The sequence below is a fragment of the Arabidopsis thaliana genome, chromosome 5 (genome assembly GCF_000001735.4).
Source record: "Arabidopsis thaliana chromosome 5, partial sequence".
In the NCBI taxonomy this organism is placed as follows: Eukaryota; Viridiplantae; Streptophyta; class Magnoliopsida; order Brassicales; family Brassicaceae; genus Arabidopsis; species Arabidopsis thaliana.
This window is the reverse complement of record NC_003076.8, coordinates 1,115,717-1,140,373: the sequence shown is the minus strand read 5'-3', so window position 1 is coordinate 1,140,373 and position 24,657 is coordinate 1,115,717. Positions and strand designations below refer to the sequence as shown.

The 24,657-nt window shown below is 36.1% G+C and overlaps 4 protein-coding genes across 8 annotated transcripts; 2 read left to right on the top strand and 2 right to left on the bottom strand.

Annotated features, from left to right (window-relative positions):
• The first annotated feature begins 740 nt into the window (after nucleotides 1-740).
• Nucleotides 741-1,964, top strand: BHLH101 (basic helix-loop-helix (bHLH) DNA-binding superfamily protein). Of its 2 annotated transcripts, NM_120497.2 has the most exons (3): nucleotides 741-1,191; nucleotides 1,292-1,648; nucleotides 1,744-1,964. In NM_120497.2, exons 1-3 carry the CDS (start codon nucleotides 838-840, stop codon nucleotides 1,813-1,815), a joined length of 783 nt encoding a protein of 260 aa, NP_196035.2. In that variant the 5' UTR covers nucleotides 741-837; the 3' UTR covers nucleotides 1,816-1,964. The 2 variants fall into 2 exon arrangements, with proteins under 2 accessions (NP_196035.2, NP_001330787.1); NM_001342754.1 differs by lacking the exon at nucleotides 1,744-1,964 and having other exon boundaries at nucleotides 743-1,191; nucleotides 1,292-1,702.
• Nucleotides 1,886-10,589, bottom strand: GLU1 (glutamate synthase 1; the record flags this gene model as incomplete). Of its 2 annotated transcripts, NM_120496.3 has the most annotated exons (33): nucleotides 1,886-2,349; nucleotides 2,441-2,524; nucleotides 2,600-2,678; nucleotides 2,766-3,004; nucleotides 3,095-3,188; nucleotides 3,280-3,422; nucleotides 3,501-3,599; nucleotides 3,692-3,820; nucleotides 3,902-3,976; nucleotides 4,080-4,277; nucleotides 4,366-4,461; nucleotides 4,576-4,674; nucleotides 4,751-4,990; nucleotides 5,084-5,194; nucleotides 5,282-5,479; nucleotides 5,554-5,669; nucleotides 5,761-5,857; nucleotides 5,943-6,048; nucleotides 6,123-6,181; nucleotides 6,310-6,439; nucleotides 6,577-6,734; nucleotides 6,832-7,047; nucleotides 7,137-7,247; nucleotides 7,324-7,483; nucleotides 7,573-7,718; nucleotides 7,838-7,930; nucleotides 8,265-8,361; nucleotides 8,589-8,659; nucleotides 8,742-8,840; nucleotides 8,933-9,064; nucleotides 9,158-9,600; nucleotides 9,677-9,989; nucleotides 10,068-10,589. In NM_120496.3, the coding sequence occupies 33 exons, from the start codon at nucleotides 10,341-10,343 to the stop codon at nucleotides 2,188-2,190; spliced, it is 4,869 nt and encodes a 1,622-aa protein (NP_568134.1). In that variant the 3' UTR covers nucleotides 1,886-2,187. The 2 variants fall into 2 exon arrangements, with proteins under 2 accessions (NP_568134.1, NP_850763.1); NM_180432.2 differs by having other exon boundaries at nucleotides 1,936-2,349; nucleotides 9,677-10,343.
• Nucleotides 10,590-12,229: 1,640 nt separating this feature from the next.
• On the top strand, nucleotides 12,230-18,574 carry GYRB2 (DNA GYRASE B2). 3 transcript variants are annotated; one of them, NM_120495.3, is made up of 21 exons: nucleotides 12,230-12,494; nucleotides 12,886-13,024; nucleotides 13,115-13,195; nucleotides 13,281-13,394; nucleotides 13,564-13,620; nucleotides 13,768-13,869; nucleotides 14,144-14,294; nucleotides 14,385-14,461; nucleotides 14,622-14,732; nucleotides 15,082-15,152; nucleotides 15,418-15,559; nucleotides 15,925-16,023; nucleotides 16,155-16,283; nucleotides 16,511-16,625; nucleotides 16,835-16,902; nucleotides 17,167-17,280; nucleotides 17,377-17,493; nucleotides 17,582-17,635; nucleotides 17,720-17,825; nucleotides 17,981-18,111; nucleotides 18,222-18,574. In NM_120495.3, the coding sequence occupies exons 1-21, from the start codon at nucleotides 12,343-12,345 to the stop codon at nucleotides 18,288-18,290; spliced, it is 2,199 nt and encodes a 732-aa protein (NP_568133.1). In that variant the 5' UTR covers nucleotides 12,230-12,342; the 3' UTR covers nucleotides 18,291-18,574. The 3 variants fall into 3 exon arrangements, with proteins under 3 accessions (NP_568133.1, NP_001318477.1, NP_850762.1); NM_001342753.1 differs by having other exon boundaries at nucleotides 12,283-12,494; nucleotides 16,511-16,902; nucleotides 18,222-18,550; NM_180431.2 differs by lacking the exons at nucleotides 17,167-17,280; nucleotides 17,377-17,493; nucleotides 17,582-17,635; ... (1 more) ...; nucleotides 17,981-18,111; nucleotides 18,222-18,574 and having other exon boundaries at nucleotides 12,283-12,494; nucleotides 16,511-16,857.
• AT5G04120 (Phosphoglycerate mutase family protein) lies at nucleotides 18,561-20,437 on the bottom strand. The gene is made up of 6 exons (NM_120494.4): nucleotides 20,270-20,437; nucleotides 19,777-19,894; nucleotides 19,613-19,663; nucleotides 19,395-19,505; nucleotides 19,176-19,307; nucleotides 18,561-19,059 (listed from the first exon to the last, which is right to left on the bottom strand). The coding sequence occupies exons 1-6, from the start codon at nucleotides 20,281-20,283 to the stop codon at nucleotides 18,769-18,771; spliced, it is 717 nt and encodes a 238-aa protein (NP_196032.1). The 5' UTR covers nucleotides 20,284-20,437; the 3' UTR covers nucleotides 18,561-18,768.
• Between the last annotated feature and the right edge of the window lie 4,220 nt (nucleotides 20,438-24,657).

The following is a 24,657-nucleotide window of genomic DNA, read 5'->3' as shown; positions in this document are numbered from 1 at the left end:
TAATAATAAAAGAGAAACTACAACAATTGCGTGTAGTACAATCTTTCTTTTTAATGTGTATAGGATGGATCTCTGAATGGTAAATAATCTATAGTATTCCGTACATTTAATTTGTTCTACATAACTGTGATCTGATGTTCTTTTGAAATTGTCTACTTTATTCGGATCGGTAGTTCACTAAACAGCAAACATAAAACTTCATGTGGGAAATGAACAAAACTTCGATAAGTTAAATCTAGAAAGAAATATCATATGATGTATGCAAACATGCATGAAGATGTTAACTGAATTGGTAGTGATATGTTGAATTGACCAATTGATGAAAGGATTACAACTAGTCTAGATACCCCTCAAACTGCGTTCACATGTTCAAAATATAACTAAGACAAAAAATGGATTAATTTGTGTATATATTTAAGAACATTTTTACGCTCCTTTTTAGTTTATTTTCAAAGTAGGTTAACCTACTTAATCAAATTCCTTGGAAAAAATTAATTAACTAATTTATAAATACAAATTTGAATAAAATATGTTATAGTTTTGGATTAAACCTCGATCATCGAGTTATTTAATACTATTGTAATAGATAATGTTTTTCGAAGAACCCGTGCCCTACTCGTTCCGGCACGAGACTGCGTGTGGAGAGTAAGACGACACATAAAAATGCTTAAAGAAACTTCCATTAATCATGGAGCTATAAATACTAACTAATTGGAGACACATAGATATATAGATTCCATCTCAAATTCGGTCTTATCATCTTTTTTCCTACTTCATCCCATCAAAGTCTCTCTAGCTATATATTCTTCTCACACATAACATAAGTGGACAAAAAAAATGTGTACCTTAACGCCAATGTTTCCAAGTAAGCAGCAAGAATGGTACTCTGCTTCAACAATGGAGTATCCATGGCTGCAGTCTCAAGTTCATTCCTTTTCACCTACTCTCCATTTTCCTTCCTTCCTTCATCCTTTAGATGATTCCAAGAGCCATAACATCAATCTTCATCATATGAGTCTTAGTCACAGCAATAATACTAACAGTAACAATAACAATTATCAAGAAGAAGATCGAGGAGCGGTGGTTTTGGAGAAGAAACTGAATCACAACGCAAGCGAACGAGACCGCCGTAGAAAACTTAACGCCTTGTACTCTTCACTTCGTGCTCTCTTGCCTCTTTCTGATCAAAAGGTTTGTGCTTTTAAACCTAATCTAAAATATCGGATCAAGATTAGGTTTTGTAATCTTGAAATGGATATATGAATACTAAAGAAACCCTTTTGATCTGCAGAGGAAGCTGAGCATTCCTATGACGGTAGCGAGAGTAGTGAAATACATACCAGAGCAGAAGCAAGAACTTCAACGTTTGTCTCGGAGAAAAGAAGAGCTCTTGAAGAGGATCTCGAGAAAAACTCACCAAGAGCAGCTGAGAAACAAAGCAATGATGGACTCAATAGATTCTTCTTCCTCTCAACGGATCGCAGCAAATTGGCTCACTGACACAGAGATTGCTGTCCAGATTGCTACGTCGAAATGGACATCTGTTTCAGACATGTTGCTTAGGTTAGAAGAAAACGGGCTTAATGTCATAAGCGTCTCTTCTTCCGTTTCTTCCACCGCAAGGATCTTCTACACTCTACATCTTCAGGTACTTGTCTAAAGATATCAGAAGGTCATGTTCTTCTTACATGGAACTCATTAAGAGAAACTAAAATCTATTGTTTTATTCTTCTTTTTGTGCAGATGAGAGGAGATTGCAAAGTGAGACTGGAGGAACTCATCAATGGTATGCTCTTGGGATTACGCCAATCATAATGAGCGATATGAAGTGTTTAAAAGAGTGAATGTTGTTAGTTTATGTTAGACTTTTATCAAATCTGTAACATTTTTTTCTTCTTCTGATTAATGATTATTCAACTGGAAAACTTATTCAATAAAGAGAAATTGCAATTTTTTATGAGATATGATTATGACAGTTGAAAGCAGTTATTTTACTGAATTTACTGTACAGTTATAGCAACCATGGTATTGTTGTAAAGATCACAAGACAATAAGAATATTGTCCCACACATTTGATCTACATGTGAATGATAATGATTTTCCATTAATCTGCTCTCCATAGTCCTCCACCATTGATGTATATCAATCCTTGTGTTTCAACTGCCACAACCTGCTCTTGAATGATCTCTAAGCCGATTGAAATGTGACTTCCCCGGTGGATGTTCTTACGTAAGCAGCAGAAGCTTCAGGAGTGTCTTCCTCACTCGGTGGAACCAGTTGCCAGAAGAGAGGTAGATACTTTTCCCACTCATTCAGAATCGTTGCGCCTTTGCTGCTTCCGGTTTTTTCCTATGAACCAAAAACAAAATAGAGTTTATATATGATGCCATCAAAGACAAGCCACTAGCTCTTTGGATCTTTGATCTTTGAGATGACTTACCACATGTGCTTCAATTAAGCTCTTCAGCTGCAATTCCCCTGCAGGCGCAGTTACTCTTTGGATCTTCACTATCTCTCTGTTAATCTGTATAATAGAGATTGTTCAGATGAATCTTGAAAGAACGAAATCTATATTTTCACCTTAAAGAGAGAAAGAAACCTTAGGAAGAAGAGTGTCGTCTTCATCAAGAAGGTAAGCTAACCCTCCTGTCATACCAGCAGCAACGTTTCTTCCCACCCTGTTTCAATGGAAAACATTTCAAAATTTCATCATTAGATATAGATTTTCTCGTCCAGCGGTTTTTGGATTATCGCAGTGTACTTACTTTCCAAGCACGACTACACAGCCACCAGTCATGTACTCACAGCAATGGTCTCCAGTGCCTTCAACTACTGCTTCAGCGAGTGAGTTTCTCACTGCAAATCTCTCTCCAGCTTTGCCTCTAGCGAATATCTGACCACCTGTTGCACCATACAAGCAAGTGTTCCCGACTATCGTTGCTTCCTCAGGCACAAACCCGATTTTTTCCACAGGAGTTACTACTATTTCACCACCAGCCATTCCCTTCATAAAGATCAACCATTGCAGAAGATTTCATAACAAGTAACAGTTGATGCAAAAATTGATTTCAATGTATATGGATGCTAGTTTTACCTTTCCAACGTAGTCATTTGACTCTCCTATGAGCCGGATGTTCATACCGGGAATCAAAAAGCACCCAAACGACTGTCCCGCGCTCCCTAAGAAACTGCAGACAAGGAAAGAGTAAAGCTTGGTTTTAGCTATAACCTGAACTGAAACATATAGATATCTACAAAGCTTCAGTGTTTATTTCTCACGTTAGGTTCACTTGTCCTGCAAAACCAGTGTCTCCATACTTCTTTGCAATAACACCAGCAACACGACCACAAGCCGCACGGTCTACGTTGCATATTTTGACGGTTTTCTCAACCACTTTTTCGTTCTCTATTGCATCAATCACCTAGAGATATTAAAACTGTTAGCAACTTTACAGTTCAGCAGAACCAGGTGGAAAACAGCAGTGAAAGACTTCTGTTACCAATGGATCTGCAAGAATATCGTCGTCGAGAACAGGTCCATTTGTATGAACTTCCTGCTTTCTGATTTCAGTACTGCTCAATGAAGGTGTTCCAACAGACTAAAAGAGTGAAAACAAAAAAAAAGAGAAATTAGAACAAGTGATTCATTTCATGCATGTTGAAGAAATAGAGTCTGGATACAATCATATACCGAAAGAAGATAACTCAGATCGAGATGTTGAGTTTTAACTAGCGAAATGTCTCGTGGTCTCAGTAACTCTGTTCGTCCAATGATGTCATCTAAACTGTTGTATCCCAACTGTGCTAAGATACCTCTCACCTGCCAAGAAAAGATTATACTTCAGATGAGATTAGGCCAAAAAAAGTCTTAATGATTGAGGTATTAAAAAAAGTGGCTGACCTCTTCTGCTACGTATAAGAAGTAGTTGACAAGATCACCAGGTACACCAGGGAATCTTGCACGTAATTCTTCTCTCTGAGACCATTCATAGAGTGTTATACAAGCATTAGTGTGAAACTCAAGAGAAGATGAATAAGATGCCAAGTTATAAAAAAATTCAAAGTCTTTTTGAGCTTACCTGACTTGCTACACCCACTGGGCAATTATTAGTGTGGCAAATACGAGCCATAACACAACCAGTAGCAATCATTGCCAAGGAACCGAATCCGTATTCATCAGCACCCATAGCTGCAGCCATTAGAACATCAACACCACTCTTTAAGCCTCCATCGACTCTTAAAATGACTCTTTCTCTTAGTCCATTTGCGATAAGTGTCTGCAAAAGAGAAGAAATAAGTTTTTTTGCTTAGAGACTCAGAACGTCCAAGAGAATTAGTACCACATGGTAGCCAAAAGGTTTTTACTTGGTGAGTTTCTGTTAGTCCAAGTTCCCATGGTCCACCAGCATGTTTTATGGAGCTTATTGGACTAGCCCCGGTTCCACCATCATGGCCTGATATCTGAAAAACATATCAAAACGAACAAAATGAAACTTCTTGGCAGACACAAAATGAGACGGCACAAGAACATGGGAGTAACAAGATGCAATGTTATATTTTCAACTTTCAAGTTACCTGGATGATATCAGCGTTACCCTTTGCAACTCCTGAAGCAACAGTTCCGATTCCAGCTTCTGCAACTAGCTTGACTGATACTTTTGCATTTGGATTAATCTGTTTGTTTGTTAAGTTGGAAGTTAGTCCTTTTGTTTAGCTCAACATTTTATTGAGTTCTGAAAAGATTGATCACCTGATGTAGATCAAAGATCAACTGAGCAAGATCCTCAATAGAGTAAATGTCGTGGTGAGGAGGCGGAGATATAAGCGGAACACCAGGTTTAGAGCTTCTTAGCCTAGCGATATACGCACTAACTTTCTTTCCAGGAAGCTGACCACCTTCCCCAGGCTTGGCACCTTGTGCAACTTTGATTTCCAATTGATCTGCATTGACCAAGAACGTTGGTGTGACTCCAAAACGCCCTGAAGCAACCTGAGAGAATACATTTGAAAAGTTACCATCAATTATTGTCTTCCAGAACAAAGGTGAAAGAGTTCTGTGATATAACAGAGATGAGAATATGACCTGCTTGATAGCACTTGTTGCAATATCGCCGTTTTGAAGACCTTTGAGATGTGGTAGTGTTGGTGAATATCCATCAACCACATCTGTAAGTGGCTTCCAACGGATAGGATCCTACAGAGGGAAACAGAGAAAAACAGGGCATTATATTTTGAATTTGCTTACTAATCTTAAAGAGAAAATGGATGTTTATGTACGTACCTCTCCACCTTCTCCAGAGTTTGATTTCCCACCAATCCTATTCATTGCAATAGCAATAGCTTCATGAGTCTCTCTTGAAATAGCACCAAGTGACATTCCACCAGTACAAAATCTCTGAACAATAGCAACGGCCGGTTCTACTTTCCCTACTGGGATCGGTGCACGATCACTCTTGAACTCAAGCAGGTCACGGAGGACCTAAATAGAAAGAGATAGAGATAACTAAATCAAGAAACTGAAGATGGCTTGAGAAAGAGCAACTAAAAACTCACATTAACAGGTCTGTTAGAGAGATGCTGTTGATAGACTGCATATGCAGTTTCACTCTTTTCACGGACAGCCTTGTGAAGCAACTTTGACATCTCTGGGTTGTTTGAATGATACTCACCTAACATAACATACACAAGCCTTGTTGTGTAAAAGAACAAACACACTGATTTTAATCAACAAGTGAGAAACATTGAAGTAAAGTATTTTACCTCCAGGCCTGAATTGAATAAACCCAAAATTTTCTAATCGCTTAGTTGTATCCTCAGAAAAGGCCTTCACCCAGAAAGACAATGTCTCTCTTGCCAACTGAAAGAAGATTTGCATTTTCTCAGAAGAAATGTGAAATTTGATCAAAAGAAATAAGAGTATCAATGTAATGTATATATCCCACCTCATCAAAGGTGAGTCCACTGATTTTTGACACACTTCCAGTGAATGCAAGATCAACAACATCCTGTCCCAAACCATATATCTCAAATATCTGAGCACCACAATAACTGAACAAAGAAAAATGTTAAGTCAGTAGTTGTAAAAATCTAAGATAGAATATATTAGAGGAGATAAATGGAACCTTGAAAGCAATGAGATTCCCATCTTAGAAAGAATTTTAAGAAGCCCTGCATTAACCGCCTGCAAGATAAGCCATGTGTAAGTCAGAATCCTCTATAATTTTTTAACAACTAAAAGATGAGTCTTTAAGAATCCTTAAGGTCAAAGACTTGTGAAAACATCTTAAGAACGTGTACTGAAATTCTTACCTTAGTGTAGTTCTTCTGAGCTTGCTCAATGGTTACAGTAGGAATTTTCCCGTTACGCATGAAGGCCACAGTTTTGTTACTTAAGCGCCATTGCCTACATGTCTCCAGTGCCAAGTATGGGCATACAGCACTGTGGGGAAATTTCAAAAAGTATACTTGTTAATGAAATGGATATGATGGTGGAACATATTCTAAAGTAAGAGTTGTCGTTACTATCACTTGGCAGGGAAAATTTTCGAATATTCAGAACAAACCAAAGAGACTAACCTTGCACCATATCCAACCAAACAAGCAAAATGATGTGTGCTGAAGCATTGGGCGGTATCAGCAACAATAGAAGCTGACATACGCAAGCCGTTCTGAATAAGATGTTGATGGACAGCGCCAACAGCTAACATTATTGGAATTGAAGGCCTGGTTGGTTCCTAAAAGAGCCAATTTACCAGAAAGTTTTAGATAGCTTGAAGCAGATTTAGATTGTCACAGAGAAAATTTCCGTGAAGAAACTATATGACATTTTACCAGTCTATCGGATCGGTCTGAAAGAACGAGAAGCTGAGAGCCACTTCGGACAGCATCATCAGCTGCTTCACAAAGATAATATAGAGCCTTTTGCAAGGAACCTTCAACGCCTTTTCTTATATCGAAATATGTGGACAGAACCTTTGGTTTTAAGTATTGATCCTTCATTAACTCCTCTAACGCTCCTTCATTTAACACAGGGTTAGACAGAATAACCTGGTTCATGTAAAACAAAACCATACATAAACAGATAGTGTGAAACAAAATGGGTGAAAACAGAGGAAATGTACTAAAGAGTCAAAAACCTGCGAGGCATTCTCAGGTCCAAGCTCCAATATATTTCCACGTTTTCCAATATTTACTTCAAGAGACATAACCAAACCTTCCCTAAGGGGGTCAATGGCAGGGTTTGTAACCTGAAACCAGGACATGTGCTTTAGTTGAGGATAAAAATTTGACTAAAAGAATGTTAGAAAAGAGAGCCATATGCACCTGTGCAAATCTTTGTTTGAAATAATCATAAAGCATATGCGGTCTTTGAGACAATCCTGCCAGCGGAATATCGTCGCCCATGCAGAAGGTTGGTTCCTTTCCTTGAGAAGCCATAGACTCAATAACCATTTGCACATCCTCACTTGAATAACCAAATGCTCTGATAAGATGTGATTTATAGCCTTCCGGATTATTAAAGAAACAAGAGGCATATCTAAACAAAAAGATGAAAGTTTCAGGAAAATTTACTGTTGGCTTCTTAGGATTTCTTCATTTTCCATGACAGTTGAGGATTTGAAATTCACAGGCTTCAAGAACCGGGAGTTTTCTTTAATCCATTTTCCATATGGATTAAATGAAGATATTCTCTTCTTGACCTCTGTATTCTCATATACCTGTAAGTTTGACGAGCTATGAGTCAGCTACAAAGTTATATCTCGGATCGGATGGTACTATCACTACAGAAACTTTAAGATTTTTGTTCAAAAAAGATTTGGATTGCTCATCAACAAACCTGGCCATTCACAAGGTCAACAGCAATCATCATTCCAGGTCCTAGACGGCCTTTCATTGTGACTTTTGCCTCATCAACTGGTACAACTCCGACCTATACAAGACAAGCACGTGATAAGTATGTCAGTGCGTAATAAGTTAGTTTAGATCTTAAGAAAACAAAGTTGTAGTCATCAGGAAGAGCATTTTCCATCTTCAGGATAGAAATGTGCATTCCAAGATAGCTTACTTTAATCAAGAAATATGGCAATCTCCTTGGCTACAAGGGGATCAACTTGAGATGCAATAGAATCAACTTAAGTGCATATAAGTTCTTACTACTAAGATGAATAGGCCTCTCTTACCTAGTGAGTCCTATAAAATCTGGTGCTAGAGTGACTTGGACAATCATGATCAACCAAAAATATATTAATAGAAATGTGAAATACCTCAGATGCAACATAGACGAAATTGTCACTAGTCCGCCAATATCGAGCAGGACGAAGGCCATTACGGTCAAGACAAGCCCCAACTGTTTTTCCATCACTAGGTGACGAATTCAAGTAGCAAGTGTCAGATAAACCTGAGGAGAAGCCGAAAAAAGAATGGAGAAACGACAGGGAATAGAAGAAGCCTGAGCTCAGACACAACATGCAAACAACAAGAATGCAGTGACAAGAAACTCCCTTGACTTACTCCACAACACTATAACTTTATTAGATTACCTGATCTAGTAAGAAGGTCAAATACAGCTAGGTACTCAAAAGATTTACCTGAACAAAAGTAAGGCAGGACCATCCCAAGCCTCCATTTGTCCTTTGTAGTAGTCATAGAAATCTACAACCTGAAGTTGAAAAAAGAAGCAGAGAAAATGGTGAGTTTTGCAATGGGTTCTTGAAGAACAAATCAGACTCAGATGTTGTTACCTCAGGATATTTGACAGATAAGGTTGGATGATTCTTGTATGCCTCAGGGACAAGAATCATTAGAGCTTCCTCTGGTGTTCTTCCACTTCTAATCATGATCTGCACGATATCCAAATGAGGAGCGATATAATAGAAAAACTGTATTACAACATCTGATCTAAAATTATCCTAACAAACTAAGAGAAACTTACTTCTGCAGCACTATCAAGATTAGCAGAGTCTGAACCCCTGGGATTACCAAATGGACGAATTTCATTTTCACGGCCATTCCAAACAGCAGCCTTCAATGAAGCTTCTCGAGACTGCATCCAATTTAAGTTCCCCTGCACAATTCAAACAAAGAATTCTTTTGAGCTTGGATGTTTCATTGTTAAAGTACAATGATGAATCATAACAATGTCTAGAAATAGTAGAACCTGAATGGTATTGATCTCCCCGTTATGTCCAAGAAACCTCATTGGTTGAGCAAGAGGCCACCTAGGACTAGTGTTTGTACTGTACCTTCGATGATAAATAGCAAAAGGAGACTCATAAAGCTCATTCTGAAGATCTAGATAAAACAATCCAAGAGCTTCAGATCGAAGCATGCCCTTGTACACTATGGTTTGATTGGACAGTGAACAGAAGTAAAGCTCTGTTCCCCAACTCTCAGTAGCTACGGCCCTTTCGATTAGTTTCCGGCAGATGTAAAGTTCCCTTTCAATATCATCAGTACTATCTTCCTTTGCGATTTTCACAAACACTTGTTGAATGTTAGGCATTGTCTCCCTAGCATTTTTACCAACTATAGGAACATTAACAGGAACTTCCCTCCACCCAAGAACTTGTAATCCTTCTTTCTCAAATATGTTTTCAATAACTACAAAAAGGGAACAAACTTCGTTAGCAACATACTGAATCCGTATTGCTAGTTCCATCTATGATTAAGGAGTCACCTTGCTTGGCTTCTTGCATAAAGGTATCATCTTGTGGAAGAAAGATCATGCCAACACCAGTATGCAACTTATCAAAAGGAGCAAGACTTTGTTCCTTGGCCCAGACGTTAAAGAAATCCCAAGGAATGGAAGACATAAGACCAGAGCCATCACCAGAATCATTGTCTGCTCCACAACCTCCACGATGTTCCATACACCCAAGAGCAATAAGAGCATCTTTGACAACTCCATGTGAAGGTATGTTATCTAAGTTTGCTATAAACCCAACTCCACAAGCTCCTCTTTCAGACAATATATCCTCCAAATTAGCAACCTGCTTAAAAGATCCCCATAAAGGATGAAACTTTGCACGTTGGGTGTTTGTGAAATTTATATCAGTGAAGAAACGAACCTGAGGTCTTAAAGCTGAAGGAGAGGAGAGATCCTTTTCAGAGACGCCATGAACACGTTCAAGGTCGATAACGGCACGAACAGAGGAAAGACGAGAGAGAGAAGAAGAAGAGCGTGAGGAAGAGGAAGAGTCTCCACGAAGTCTGCGTCTGGTCCTCTTGGACTTACAGTATAATCCAACGAAATCGACGAAGAAGAAGTTCTTGTCAGAAGAAAGAACAGAGCTTGGTGTTGTGGAGAGAAGCTTAGGAACAGGGGAAAGAGATTGCATCGCCATTGAAATGAAAAAAAATGAGAGGCGTGTGTGTAAAATAAGATAAATGTACACTAAAAAATAAAATAAAGATAAATGTGGAAGGAAAAAAGAAGAGGAAGAAGAAGAAGAAGAGGAAGATAACAGATGAGTGATGAGAGCTTCTTCTTCTCTCTCTCTCTCTCTTTCTTTTTCTCTGTTTCGTATTTATTCGTTTACACAAAATTCGCTTTTGAATAAAAGTGCTCTGTACCTAAAGGGTATTTTGGGGATTTTAAAAGTGTGACTGTTGGAGTGCACAAAATCGAATTTTCTTTTTAAAGAAAAAACAAAATGTTTTGAGTGGTAACGGTCGGGAATCTGGGACCGCCATTTGGAGAATTCGGTTGATTAACCGGTTTGATACGACACTTTTGGTCATTAAACCGGATTGAGACATGAAATTAAGGGTAGATAAATTGTCATTTTGATAGAGGGAAGATAGTGACTACTCCTAAAATTCATATCCACCAGATAAAGGATACATAAAATAGTCAGGTTTGTAATTTATTCATACATTTTTATTAACCGAACAAACAATGGATTTTAATTTATACAATTTTCATCTATTTATGTTTTGAAAGGTTGTTATTATTTATAAACAAAATAGAAAATGACATTTTCACATATCGCCAAACTTTGAAGAAAAAATATCGGAATTAGTAGTATAAGAGATCAACTATCAAATCTAACAAAAAAATTATAATGTTTTACCAAATGATTTTAAAATTATGAAAATTGTAGTAAAAATGATTGAATCCAAAAAAAAATACAAAAAATATTTATTCATACATAGTGATTACGATCAATACATTTTTTGTAGTGGTGACTTTATAAATGTGTCAGTTTGGAATAGTATCCATTGTTTATTCTGGTCAACTTTTTCTTTAGATAGTTGAGATTTTGGTATTTAATATTAATGAGAAATATTTATACACACACGTATAACTAAACAAAAATATGTGAATTTACGAAAAGACACGTACGGGTATGGGGTTGAGGGGTGTGTGTGTGGCTGAAATAGACTAGAGAAGCCTTAAGGATATGAAATGTCCTTAAAGTTGCTCTAAAAGCCACCTTCTCTCTATCATATTCTCGTTGCCTACTCTCTGTCACTTATGGAATTATGATGATAAGATAAGAGCTACAGCTTATCGTCAGTTGGCGTATCACGAGACGACCACCCAAAAAAGAGCAAACACAAGCACCAAAGCGAACAGAAATTAGAAATGAGACGACACTTGTTGAAATATAGTCTGATAAAAATCTTTGTTATTGTTTTGGATCCACCAATCTCTTCTTTTGAGTACAAATGTACACTTGCCATTTAATAACTGTATATTGATTGATTATATAAAAGAAAGATAGATTGGTTTCTTTGAATGTTTGGTATTATGATTGCAATGTGGTAATTTTACGAGTTCACAACTCACATATATTATTATTAGTGACGGTTTGAAACATAAATAAAGATAAACATGCATGCATCGATTTGGTTTCTTTATAATTTTATTTTATAACGCTTTTATAAACATTTATTTAAAGGTAACTAAGGCGTTATGGAACTTTAACCTATAAACTCTTCGGATACGGAAACCAACACATGTAAAATTAGTCTTCTCCTTCACTTTTAAATTTTGTTCTGTACTTCCAAGTTCTTTTAATCAAACCATGGAAACAAAACATAAAATTCCACCAAAATTATCTATTGGGCTATGAAAAATATAATATTTGGGCTTTTAACTAATAAGCCCATATTTTAAGCCAGCCCTACTGTTGGGCTTTGGAAACGGCGGCAAAATTATTGTTCTCGTATTTTATTTTTTTTACTTGTATTAAATAAAAAATTTAATCATTTAAAAAATTCAAAATACATTGGGGGTTTAGGGTTTTATCTTTTACACAGTGAAGGTGAAAAAAAAATAGCAAAGGAGGAAAAAAACAAAATTTGAAGAAGAAGAAAAACCTCTGAGCTTCCAATTTCATGGCGCTTCTTCAGAGAGCTTCTTATCTGCGTCTCTATTATTTACGGCTCATGGGTTCTCGACCTCGTCTCTTCTCTAGCTCTCTCTCTCCTGCTCTTCACCGTCACAGCTCGACGCTCTCCTCGCCTCCATTTTCCTCTCCAAGTCCCAGGTTCTCGCTTCCGCTCCTTCTCCTTTTTCGTTTTCCTTTCTGGGTTCCTGGATATTCGGCGAAATATAAGAAAGTAGCTTCGTATTCTTGGTTCAGTACTTTGGCTTGAGTTATTGAAATTGCCAAGCTCTCTAATTTCGTGTTAAGTTTCCGATAAAATGGCCTAGAAATTGGAAATTTATACTTGGAGTCTCTTGATTCTAGCCTTTTCATAAAGTATCTGTGTTTGGAGACTTATGGGTTTAGGTTATTTTAGAGAAATTGCTGTGAAATTTTGCGTTTTGAGTGTTATCTTAATCAGTGGTTTTCATGCGGTTCTGAATTCTTTTGGTTTAAAGTGAATATTCTGTTTGCATTCCTCAATTGGTTGTTTAATTGAGTTATCTTTCAGTTTCAGGTTAAAGTTTCAGTTAACCAGTGTTTTGAGTCAAAGACTGATACAACGAAATGCTATTTCATCGAGGTTCTTGTCTACTGAGGCTTCCCAAGAGACTACCACATCTAAGGGTTACAGTTCTGAACAGATTCAAGTAATCTTTTTTATTATCCTCTTTTCTACTATATATTGTGTGAAGTCATGATTTTAATTTCAATCTTTATATGTTCTTATGATCCATTAGGTGCTGGAAGGCTTAGACCCTGTAAGAAAACGTCCAGGAATGTATATCGGAAGCACTGGATCTCGTGGTTTGCATCATTTGGTAAATGCTTTATCCGTTGAAACCCCTCGTTTGAACTGGCTCTTGACATCTTTTTATGTTTTTCTAATGTAATCTCTTTTCTTAGGTTTATGAGATACTTGACAACGCAATTGATGAGGCTCAAGCTGGTTATGCCTCAAAGGTTGATGTCGTCCTACATGCAGATGGCTCAGTTAGTGTTGTGGACAATGGGCGTGGGGTATGTGATATGTCCCATCTTCTCTTTAATCATGCAGATTTTGTGCTAGTTTTGGTATCGCTAGCTTTTCGTTTCTTACATCTACCCACATATGGAGAGCAAACACATATGTTAACCATAATCTATTCTAGTTTTTCCAGTGTCGTTGATATATAAATCTTTCTTTCAGATACCCACGGATTTGCATCCTGCGACAAAAAAGTCTTCCCTGGAGACTGTGCTTACGGTATTGCTACAAACTTTTATATTTTTTCACAATAGTAATATGGAGATTCTGCAGTTTATTTGTCGAGGTTCTGCAGTTTATGTTGGAGCTTCATGACCATACTATTATTATTATGCGATTTACCTGCCATCTTTTTTAATTCTGCAGGTTTTACATGCGGGTGGCAAGTTTGGTGGCACGAGTAGTGGCTACAGTGTGTCTGGTGGATTACATGGTGTCGGTTTATCAGTAGTAAATGCTTTGTCTGAGGTGTGTCCTAATCTTTACTCACATTGATTCTTCTTTTATCATTTTCTCTATATCTCCTTCAGTGATTTGTGAAACCCTAGGCTACTATGGGATTTTTACGAGTAAAAAGCTGGAATGTTTCCTTATTGAATTCTAGGGCATGTTGTTGTCAAATACTCTTCCTTCACAAGAACTGCAGGACATTTGTTTGGAATGACTTGAAGTTTAACCTAGCTGATGACTATAATTATCAGTATAGCTAACTTAGAAGATTCTTTGATCTATTGGTTTACAGGCTCTGGAGGTCTCGGTTTGGAGAGATGGGATGGAGCATAAGCAAAATTATTCTCGTGGAAAGCCCATAACTACACTTACATGTCGCGTCCTCCCCCTAGAGTCAAAGGGGACTAAAGGGACAAGCATCAGGTTTTGGCCTGACAAAGAAGGTTTTGCCTGTTTTCCACTCTTGACTACCTTGCCTAAGCCAAAACTTGATTTAATGATTAATTTTCCTCTATGGAATGAACTATTTTCAGTTTTCACAACTGCAATCGAGTTCGACCATAACACCATTGCTGGACGAATTAGGGAGCTTGCATTTTTGAATCCAAAGGTGAAATTACTTTACTTAAAGCATGGTAAACCATGACAATTTTTCATCAAGACATGAGAATTCATTGTAGTTTACTTCATAAAGCATCTTCACTTTTGGCAGAGGCTGCTGTTGAATGATTCTTTTGTCATAAAATATTACTCTATTTTTATGTTTGCAGGTTACCATCTCTTTAAAAAAGGAGGATGATGATCCTGAAAAGACCCAATATAGTGAATACTCTTTTGCTGGAGGATTAACTGAATATGTTAGTTGGCTAAATACTGATAAGGTGAGAATCTACACATTGGCACTTTTGGTGTATATGAGGCCTATCATATTCTTTATGTAAGTAGGCTAAGATGATTAGAATTTTGAAAAGGTTCTGTGAAACGATATGCAAGGCAGTGGTATCAATGAATGTCTTTTTCTACTAACTGAAGTGAGCAAGATATGTTGAGCACTACTTTTGATAAGTTGATGGCTATCAATGGATCTACTCTACTCCAGCATATCTATGGACTATTATGACTCAATTTATACAGAAGTGAACTCTTAGCATTATTATCTTCATTATCATAAATTATTTTACTACTTTCTTATTCCTACGTTAAAAGTTAACTGACAATTCTTTTCTGTAGAATCCAATTCATGACGTGCTGGGTTTCAGGAGAGAGATAAATGGTGCCACCGTGGACGTTGCCCTTCAATGGTATGTTATTCTACATAATTACATTGTCCAACTAGTATTCTGTTACGAGGTAATATGCCTAGGTTTACCAGACCCACACAATTGAACAGTTCGGCTGCATGATTTTGTGGTTTTACTCTTACCTGTAAATTGTGTCAATAAAAGTGGTAAACCTTTGTTCATGTTATTCTCGACATGCTGTCGTTTGTTTTACACACAAATACACATAATATAGGACTATTCTAAATGGATCTGATGTTATTGGCTTTGCACATTTTTGTACCAGGTGCTCAGATGCATATTCAGACACAATGCTGGGATATGCCAATAGCATTCGCACTATTGATGGTGGAACACACATCGAAGGTGTGAAAGCTTCATTAACAAGGACTCTTAATACCCTTGCAAAAAAGTCAAAGACTGTTAAGGTATGACATCAGTAACCAGCTTTGCTTATGTTGCTATTTTATTTTCATTTTCAGAGGTTTCGACCCTTTTTCCATTATTTGTTCTCCCTTCATTTTTGAAATATCCATCGGCTTTTCCAAGTACTGTTTTTCATGATCATAGTTTAATTGATAAGTGCTCTGAGATGTTCTTCATAATCTCATGGGCTTCTCCGACTATCTTCTCCTCTCTATGGACTGGACTAAATTTGAATACCTGTACTTACACAGTATAGTAGGCTCTACAGTAAAACGTTCTTGATTCATACCTTCAATAAATAATATACTTCCTTCATTTCTTTTTTGTATTTATAATTATTTTATATTTTTGTTGGCTGTGTTTTCAGGAGAAAGATATTAGCTTAAGTGGGGAACATGTTAGAGAGGGATTGACCTGTATCGTCTCAGTCAAGGTTCCTAATCCTGAGTTTGAAGGTCAAACAAAGGTACGTGATGATGATTGCCTCTTTAGTGTTGATCTATGTATGGTCAACATGAAGCAATTTCTTCTGTCATATTTGTGGAAATTTACCCCAACTAATATAATTCGTCTACTAATCCCACTTCCACCTTGCAGACAAGATTAGGAAATCCAGAGGTGAGAAAAATTGTTGACCAATCAGTTCAGGAATATCTCACAGAGTTTTTGGAATTGCATCCAGATATTCTTGAGAGCATTATTTCCAAATCCCTTAACGCTTACAAGGTATGCTTTTCAATGCACATATCAATATTTCTGCATCTTCATCTACAAGCATGCACCAAGTGTATGTTTCAACCCACAAGAACGGGTACAGCAGTTTGTAATTGGCTATTTCATGTGATTTAGCGTTTGGCCTTCAACGTCCTTCATGTTATCTACCCCCTGCTCTGCTTATTATTAATGTGTCAGTTGCTAACTTTCATCTGCCTCACCACGCTTTCTCTCTCTAGGCTGCTTTGGCTGCCAAGAGGGCAAGGGAGTTGGTCAGGTCGAAAAGCGTTTTGAAGTCATCATCACTTCCTGGGAAACTGGCTGATTGCTCATCAACAGATCCTGAAGTATCTGGTATGTATTGGCCATCATGAAAATGTCGTTTGTTTAATTGATTAAAGCTAAACATGACAGAAGTATCTGATCTTCTTATTGTATATTCCAAGTGAGAAGTTAAAAAGGGAAATCTAGGCTTTAATTATGTGGCTACAACGATTACAACCGGTAAGCCATTAGCCATGCTAATTCGGTCAAGTAGTGACATCCCTTTGCAATCTCTGCAGAAATTTTTATAGTTGAAGGAGATTCTGCTGGTGGCAGTGCGAAACAGGGCCGTGATAGACGATTTCAGGTAATCACACTTCTACCTCTATTTCATTGTGTAACTATCTAAGAAGGGCGATGGTTAGGTTTTTTTTCTTTCCATTGTTGATCCATCCTTTAAAGAACCTATGTTTGCTTTCCGATCAATAAGGTTAGGATTAGACTGATCAATACAAGGAGTCTTCTCTTGACCAGCCAAATATGTTGTATTTTCTATGAAATTAGGAAACCTGTACAGCTTGAAAGGCAATTCTTCCTTTGAAAGAATTCAACAGGTTTTTGGTTTTTGTAGGCAATTCTTCCTTTGAGAGGTAAAATTCTGAACATTGAAAGAAAGGATGAAGCAGCCATGTATAAGAATGAAGAAATTCAAAATCTAATTCTTGGCCTTGGCCTCGGTGTGAAGGTGATGTATCCATTTTCCATCTCTTGTTTTTCCTTTTCTCTTTTTTTTTTTTTGGGTGTATATGGAAAACTCAATGCAATAAATAACTTGTTTCAGGGAGAAGATTTTAAGAAAGAAAATTTGCGGTACCATAAGATAATCATCTTAACAGATGCAGATGTTGATGGTGCACATATCCGGACACTTCTGTTGACCTTTTTCTTCAGATATCAGGTATTAGTTAAGGATTAAACAAAAATATCCCCTAAATATTTGGCAGAGTTAATCTAGTTGTAAACATGACTTAAAATTTCTTCTACAGAGAGCCTTGTTTGATGCAGGTTGCATATATGTCGGTGTTCCTCCTCTGTTCAAGGTAGATTTTATATTTTTATGATCTTCAAAACTTTGATGCTTTAGATTTAGAAAAATTATTAACAAATACTATGAAAACGATCAGGTTGAAAGGGGAAAGAATGCACAATATTGCTATGATGATGCAGACCTTAAAAAGATCACCAGTAACTTCCCTGCAAACGCATCCTACAACATTCAAAGGTTCAAAGGTAAATATCTGAGTTTTGTGATCTACATTGTCTGGCATCCTCACATGATATTGATTGCTACGAGGACAGTTTTAAAATCTTTAGCATCCAATACCAGAATGTAATGAAAGGAAGATGGCAAACTTGTTGTTCTGTTTCGTTGTCTGGTTTTGCAGGTTTGGGAGAGATGATGCCTGAACAGCTTTGGGAAACGACAATGAATCCAGAAACAAGGATACTAAAGCAACTTGTTGTCGATGATATAGCGGAAGCAAACATGACATTCTCATCTCTTATGGGTGCTCGGGTAAGCCCTCAAATTTCCGACTCCATTGATTTTTTTGGGGGTAAAAAACAGGCTTATTCACAAGCTTAACTGCAGTTTGATTGATCTAATACTGTGTTTCTTAATCTCAGGTCGATGTCCGGAAAGAACTCATCAAAAATGCTGCAACTAGGATCAACCTGCAGCGTCTAGACATATAACAGGAAACCACTTGAGATTGGTCTCTACATATTTCTTCATCTGGTCAGAGACATTAGATTATATATTTGTCAAAGGCCAACAATCTTTTGTTTGTTTCTCTGGCCTAGCAAAAGTGACCACCGTTACAATTGTGACTGTAAAAAAGGTATTTCGTAATGCGTTCACGGGCTTTCTTCGCTGTAACTCTTTTTTTTTGTTTATCTTTGCTTTAACCTTTGTACTTTTACCTCAAAAATCAAAACGAAAATTACGATCAGAGATGTCCAACAAATAAAGTCTCATTATAAGTTGTCGATACCATCACAAGTAAAGATGAAAATCTCTTATTAATAGAGTAATACAAATTACAAGATGATAGGAATTGATCAACAAGAAGATTACGCATCTTAAGTAAAGCACACAGAAACATCAAGATAAATAGATACTTATTTATAGAAGTCTTTATAGATCGACACAAGATATGAATGAGGAGGTTCTCTAGGGCTTGGCGTCTCCATCAAAGCCACGTTGAAGAAATCCAACGGATGATAGATGTGATACATCGCTCCACGAATCGATGATCCATTTTTGATCACGGAGATGAACCACATTCACTGAAGCATTCAAGAGTTTTCCGGCAGAGGAAGCTTGTGTGATCCTTAAGTAAATTGCCCTCAACACTCCTCCATGAGTCACCACTATCACTCTCTCTCCTTTGTGCTTCTTAGCAATTTGCTCAAGAGCATCCATGGATCTATCAGCAAGTTGGTCAAAGCTCTCTCCTCCTCCCTTTTGATTCGTAAAAAGATGCATCCCACATTAAGCATAGATATAGTTAAGTAAATCGAAAATAGAGAAACTAAGGAGTGATAAAGAGTATTATGAATCAATATAAGCTTAATTACCGGAATCTCGAGGTCGTTTTGGGAAGAGAAAAAGGCAGAGTAAGCTTCAGGTTCTTTCTCTGCTCCTTCTTTCCAATACAGGCCTTGGAGACTACCCACGTGCCTCTCCTTTAAGTCAGGTACTTCGATCACCTGTATACATATTTATGAATTACACCATTCATATGGAAGTGATTAATGATTTTGTGCTTAGTATATAGAGAGAAATATTATACAAACCTCGGGACAGAAACAAGTTTTGGCGATCATAAGAGCAGTGTCTTTGGCTCGTTTGAGGTCTGATGAATACACAGCTACAGGTCTTTCCTCTTTTCCCAACCTCTCAGCGATCTATATTTTTCATTCAAACAAAACAAAAAAAGACCATGCATGGGTTAATACTTAATATTTAGATAAATAGAAGAAAGACAGGGAAGTTAAAGGGATTGGATCTTAACTGCAACAGCCTGCTTTAGTCCAACCTCGTTAAGGTCTGATTCAATTTGTCCCTGCATTTGGCAATTTTTATGTTTATGAGTGTGTACATGTTGCATGCATGTATATGCGATTATGCATACATACACACGTACGTGTTTGCATATAAAGATAGATAGATAGATACCTGGATTCTTCCGGCAGCATTCCAAGTGGTTTCTCCATGGCGAACAAGAACGATCTCAGTCACTTCACTTTCAACTTTGACATCCTCGCTCCATTTGAACTCCCTCTCTGCATCGATCCTACATTTTTTATTTTTTATTTATCAATCTCGATATTATTAAACATACCATACGTAGCATTAATAGATATGTTTGTACATTTATCAGGTATCTCTCATCAATTATTCAAGATCAATGCATGGTCTAAACATATATTGGTTATGGATTTTTCCTAGTGCATTGGAGGAACCAGAACCAAACCAAATATTTTTGTATGTGGTTGGTATATTGACGATAAAACACTAAAGAATTTTAAGACATTCTTTGAACTAGTTAGAATTTTAAGACGTGCATACTATATAACATTATGATATATCTATAAACGTGAAAACTTAGTATATATTACGAATAAAATAATAAACATTTGTGCAATTAATCGAGTTTTGAAAAAAATACCATTCATGACCCATGTTATCGGAAGGGGTATTGGTATTTGTCGATAGAAAAGTGAAGAAAAAGAGAGAATAATGTGATGATCAGAGAAAGAAGAGTTGGTACTGATGAGAATTGTTGATTCAGGGTTATGCTTTTATAACCATTTTTCGTCGAGGAAAAAAAAGCTTTTTAATAAGTCTCTTTTCTTTATTTGGGAAAAGTAATGAAATTAATTCAGATTGTGGCAGCTCATTGATTGATAATCAAATGTAATTGTATATGCATCTTGATTAGTAAAATACTCATATCGTATCGGTTTTTAAACAATTATTTGATCGTATACGCATTGTAACCACGTGTCATGTCGATACTTCCAACTCTTTTGGATCTTGGAAATATACGTAGGGAATCTCCTAAAATGTAACCATATCTCTTCCCATGTTCATTAGTAATTCATATCATAATTGTTGCTAGTGACTGTCCAGTTTCGAATAGATTCCACCTGATGATTTTACATAAGGCAAAATCTGATGTTTTTTGTTTGTTTATCATTGCATTGGTAAACGAAACTTACGGTCAAATTCAAGAAGAGAGATTTGAAAATAAACTTCATCGACCTCATAAGTATATTACACCAAATCCCATCAATCGAATATAATCCGTATATGTGATTACAAAGACGGTATATAAATTAATTTGTTGTACCAAAAAAAAATGTATACAAAGAATTAACGGTATCAATAACTTAAAAACAGGTCATGTGGTGGATCGCGACATAGAAAGAAATAGTTTAATTTCCTCACAATGAGGATCGGTGGTCGTGTAGTATCTTGCCACATGGAGGAAACTAGAATCTCGGTTTCTTTATCACTATTTATAGTGTAATTTATTCTTTTTTGACACGCCATATTTATGTTTTATAATCGTTAGGGTTATGATCGTAAACTGGATTTTTTTATTTGTTTTTCCTCTAGTGTATTTGGTTTTCTTACGTACGATTTTGTTTCACTCTAGATTTAGTTAAACTAATATTCGCTTTTAAATTAAAAAACTTTTAAGCAAATGATTTGTCAAACATGTTGTGATACAGAAACTTTTGTAATAAAAATTTATGGATGGTATACGATCGATTGTTTTAAAAACCATAGATTATTATCAAACTTCATGTTCGAGACATGATATTCTTCTTTTTCTTTCTAAACATTTTTTGTAGGTTCAGTCAGGTGAACTGTTACCGCTAGATATTAGACGTAGAATTGTTATTATTTATACTGTGATGCTTGTAGTACCTATATAAACAATGTACCTAACTCTGTTTCAATATGAGATTCATTTTCCCTATTTTTTTTAACTACAGTATGATCCAATGATATATATTCAAGCGAATTGTTTACTTGAAATCTGTTTTTAAATATACTTTAACATGTGTCGCGCGAGTGATTACAAAACAGTGCACATGAGAATTAATGCAATGGTTACAAAGTTATTATATGATCTATGATCAAACTGAATACGAGATAAAAATGAAAAAAAAAATCCCTCAAAAAATATGGAAGATACGGGACAAAACAAAAAAAAAACGATCGATCGATATTACCATTTAGGTAATTCTGATCGACGGAAGAAACAAAAAAATATATTCCGATCTAGCAACCGTAATCAATTGAGAGAATAAAAAAAAGATGCCAGAGAGAGTTTCCAAGATATGTGACATAGTGTGATCAGTGGCGACCACGTGGGAAAGACAAATTTGCCAGCGTTGCTTATATTGTTTGATTCTAATAAGTTGTAACCAATCAATATTTTAGGATTCCTTTCACTTTCCTCCTCGTTTTTCCTTTTATTATTCGTAAGGGGTTAGTTAATTAATTATATATATTACCCTAATAATGTTCTCCAATCATACTTTAAATTAATACAAGAAGACAAGTAAGATTCGAAATCATGAACGGAACTGAAAGAGGCCACAATAATATTCAATTCGGACAAATCAATACCACATGCATGTTTTCAAAACTAGTTCTTTTGTTTGGTTACACTTTCTCTCTCAGAAGACTTTTATAATATTGATCTGAAATTTTGTTTGGTTACACTTTCTCTCTCAGAAAGACTTTTATAATTAAGACCTGATTCATAATATATTTTGTATTAAATCTATTGCTACAATGGAAAAAACGTGGTTAGGGCAATTGTCAAAATTCAAAATTACCTCTAGCAGATCATTGACTAAAAATATAAAAATAAAACTCTAAACATAATACAAGATATGGTCATTTGATGCTACTACTGTGGATTCTAATTATTTAACTATCTTACGCCCAAAAAATCACTTATTTTTGGGTGTTTGACTTTTATTCTTCTAATAATGTTGCATAAATTTCTGATTGTCCCTAGTGGATATGAGATTTTGCTTCTCCTCAAGAGGTGGAGAAGGAGATATTCGAGATTTGCCCTGTTGGAATTTTCTTCTAAAGCTAACTATTTTAGGCCCGGCCCACTGATCCCATTTTAATTTAACCCTTTGGGCCCGAAAATATAATTGTCCGAATTTGCTTTAAAAGGCTGACAGATATATAATTGTCCTAATTTTTAGGCCCACTTCTTTAGTTATTTTGTCACGCGATGGAGATTTCTCAGAGAATAGTCAAACTGAACAAAACAGAAGTTAGAAAACTATACCGTTGCAGCAAACATCTACTTCAGATTTCGACTTGTCTAGTAGAATCGGAAGGAAGAACATAACAAAACAAACAGTCACAGAGAGAATAAATCACAACAACAACAACACACAATATCTTGCTTCGAACGATCAGGCGGCGGCTGAAGTCTCGCCGGCTCTTTCCTCTTCTTTCATTTCCCTCCCATCTCCCTGATAAATTGTTTTCTTAAGCTTGCACACAAGAAGAGATCGTCCCAGGCCCATATCTTTAGCCCAATAACATTAAAAACTAACTAACTTTGTATCAAACAAAGCAGAAATAAAGAGAACTAAAAAAACATTAACAGTTTGACAAAAAAAAAAAAAAAAAAACATTAACATTGATTTACAATTTTTACTTTCAAACTCAAAAAAAGTTTAATCTCTGTTTATCATCTTGGTCTGGTGTGGTCCCATACACAACAGTAATTATGGCGAAAGACTCCACTAACAATTTCATGATGCGCAGTTCTCTCCTCAATACTCAGATCTCTTACTAACGATTTTTTTTTTTTTTTTCTGCGTCATACCAACTATTGACAGTTTTACTTTTACCCCTAATATTCGAGATTACAACGAACGCCAGTAAAATTCTTTAAGGGGGTGGGTGGGGGTGTGTGTGTGTTTATTGAACATATGATTTTAATTGAATATGAAATTCTATTTAAATCTAGTGTTATTCAATTGATTGGTTTTAGAATTTTACTAAATTCTACTGTTATTCAATTTGTTGGTTTTAGAATTATGTTAAATTATACTGTTACTCAATATTAAGATTGTTTTATTGGCAATGTGACTTGAGTAGAATTTAAAGGAAATCAAAGATAAAAACAAACAAATCCCACCTTTTATGGTGTGATTGGATAGAATTTGTCAAATACATTAAAATCTTTTATTTTTTGTTCATTTTAATTCTTTTAAATTCAATTATCCTATATTCTCTGTTAAACCCTTATCACTAGGACAAATGGCTTCAACACTAGTTTCTAATAATTTAAAGAGTTCTAGTTTCATTAAATTAAATCATTTATAAATAATATTCTGTAGTTATTTTCAATAAAAATTTGTTAGTAAAATATTATATTTAGTCTCTATCCAGTGACAACAAGTTTTTTTTTTTTTGCAGAATTATCCTTGTCATGCTGATAAGAGGCCTATCGATGAGGCTCTTGAAATTTTTTTTATATGTTATCTTGTGGGCCTGGTATACAGGCTCACATGCGTTTTATATTACCGTGAACAAACTTAACAAGGAAACCTAACCCTGTTTAGGGTTTTAAGATCTTCACTATAAATGCCATCCCCACACATAAACTATCCTCTACCTACCCATAACTCAGAGAAGAGACATCAAAGCAACACTAACTCATCTTTAGAAGATTGTTCTTATTTCTAGTGAAAAATCACAAGGTATGTATAAATTCTTTGTGTAGCTATATATTTCAACATAGATTACCATTGTTAATGTCAAAGTTCATGAACTTGTATGTCAAAATCAATTGTTGGATTGTTTCATGTGTTTAAATTTTGTCATAACTTGTTATCGAAAGTGGTAGAGCTAGACTGAGTTCAATTGAATCCAATAATTTTTATGTAATGTCCGGGCTGACTGTCTCGCTAAGAGCGCACGAAACAGAGATGAACTTTTTTCACATGTAAGCCCTTTTGTTCCGGAGTGGTTGGCTCATGAGGCCAACCTATTCGAACAAGC

What these genes read in the sequence shown, in the direction of transcription:
- BHLH101 (NM_120497.2), top strand. Translation starts at nt 838, where the DNA reads ATGTGTACCTTAACGCCAATGTTTCCAAGTAAGCAGCAAGAATGGTAC. An exon ending in TGCCTCTTTCTGATCAAAAG is followed by an intron (nt 1,192 to 1,291) that starts GTTTGTGCTTTT and finishes TTTGATCTGCAG; the next exon opens with AGGAAGCTGAGCATTCCTAT. An exon ending in TCTACACTCTACATCTTCAG is followed by an intron (nt 1,649 to 1,743) that starts GTACTTGTCTAA and finishes CTTTTTGTGCAG; the next exon opens with ATGAGAGGAGATTGCAAAGT.
- GYRB2 (NM_120495.3), top strand. Translation starts at nt 12,343, where the DNA reads ATGGCGCTTCTTCAGAGAGCTTCTTATCTGCGTCTCTATTATTTACGG. An exon ending in CCCTGGAGACTGTGCTTACG is followed by an intron (nt 13,621 to 13,767) that starts GTATTGCTACAA and finishes TTAATTCTGCAG; the next exon opens with GTTTTACATGCGGGTGGCAA. An exon ending in CAACATTCAAAGGTTCAAAG is followed by an intron (nt 17,826 to 17,980) that starts GTAAATATCTGA and finishes CTGGTTTTGCAG; the next exon opens with GTTTGGGAGAGATGATGCCT.
- AT5G04120 (NM_120494.4), bottom strand. An exon ending in GACTAAAGCAGGCTGTTGCA is followed by an intron (nt 19,506 to 19,612) that starts GTTAAGATCCAA and finishes TGAAAAATATAG; the next exon opens with ATCGCTGAGAGGTTGGGAAA. An exon ending in AAACTTGTTTCTGTCCCGAG is followed by an intron (nt 19,308 to 19,394) that starts GTTTGTATAATA and finishes ATATGTATACAG; the next exon opens with GTGATCGAAGTACCTGACTT.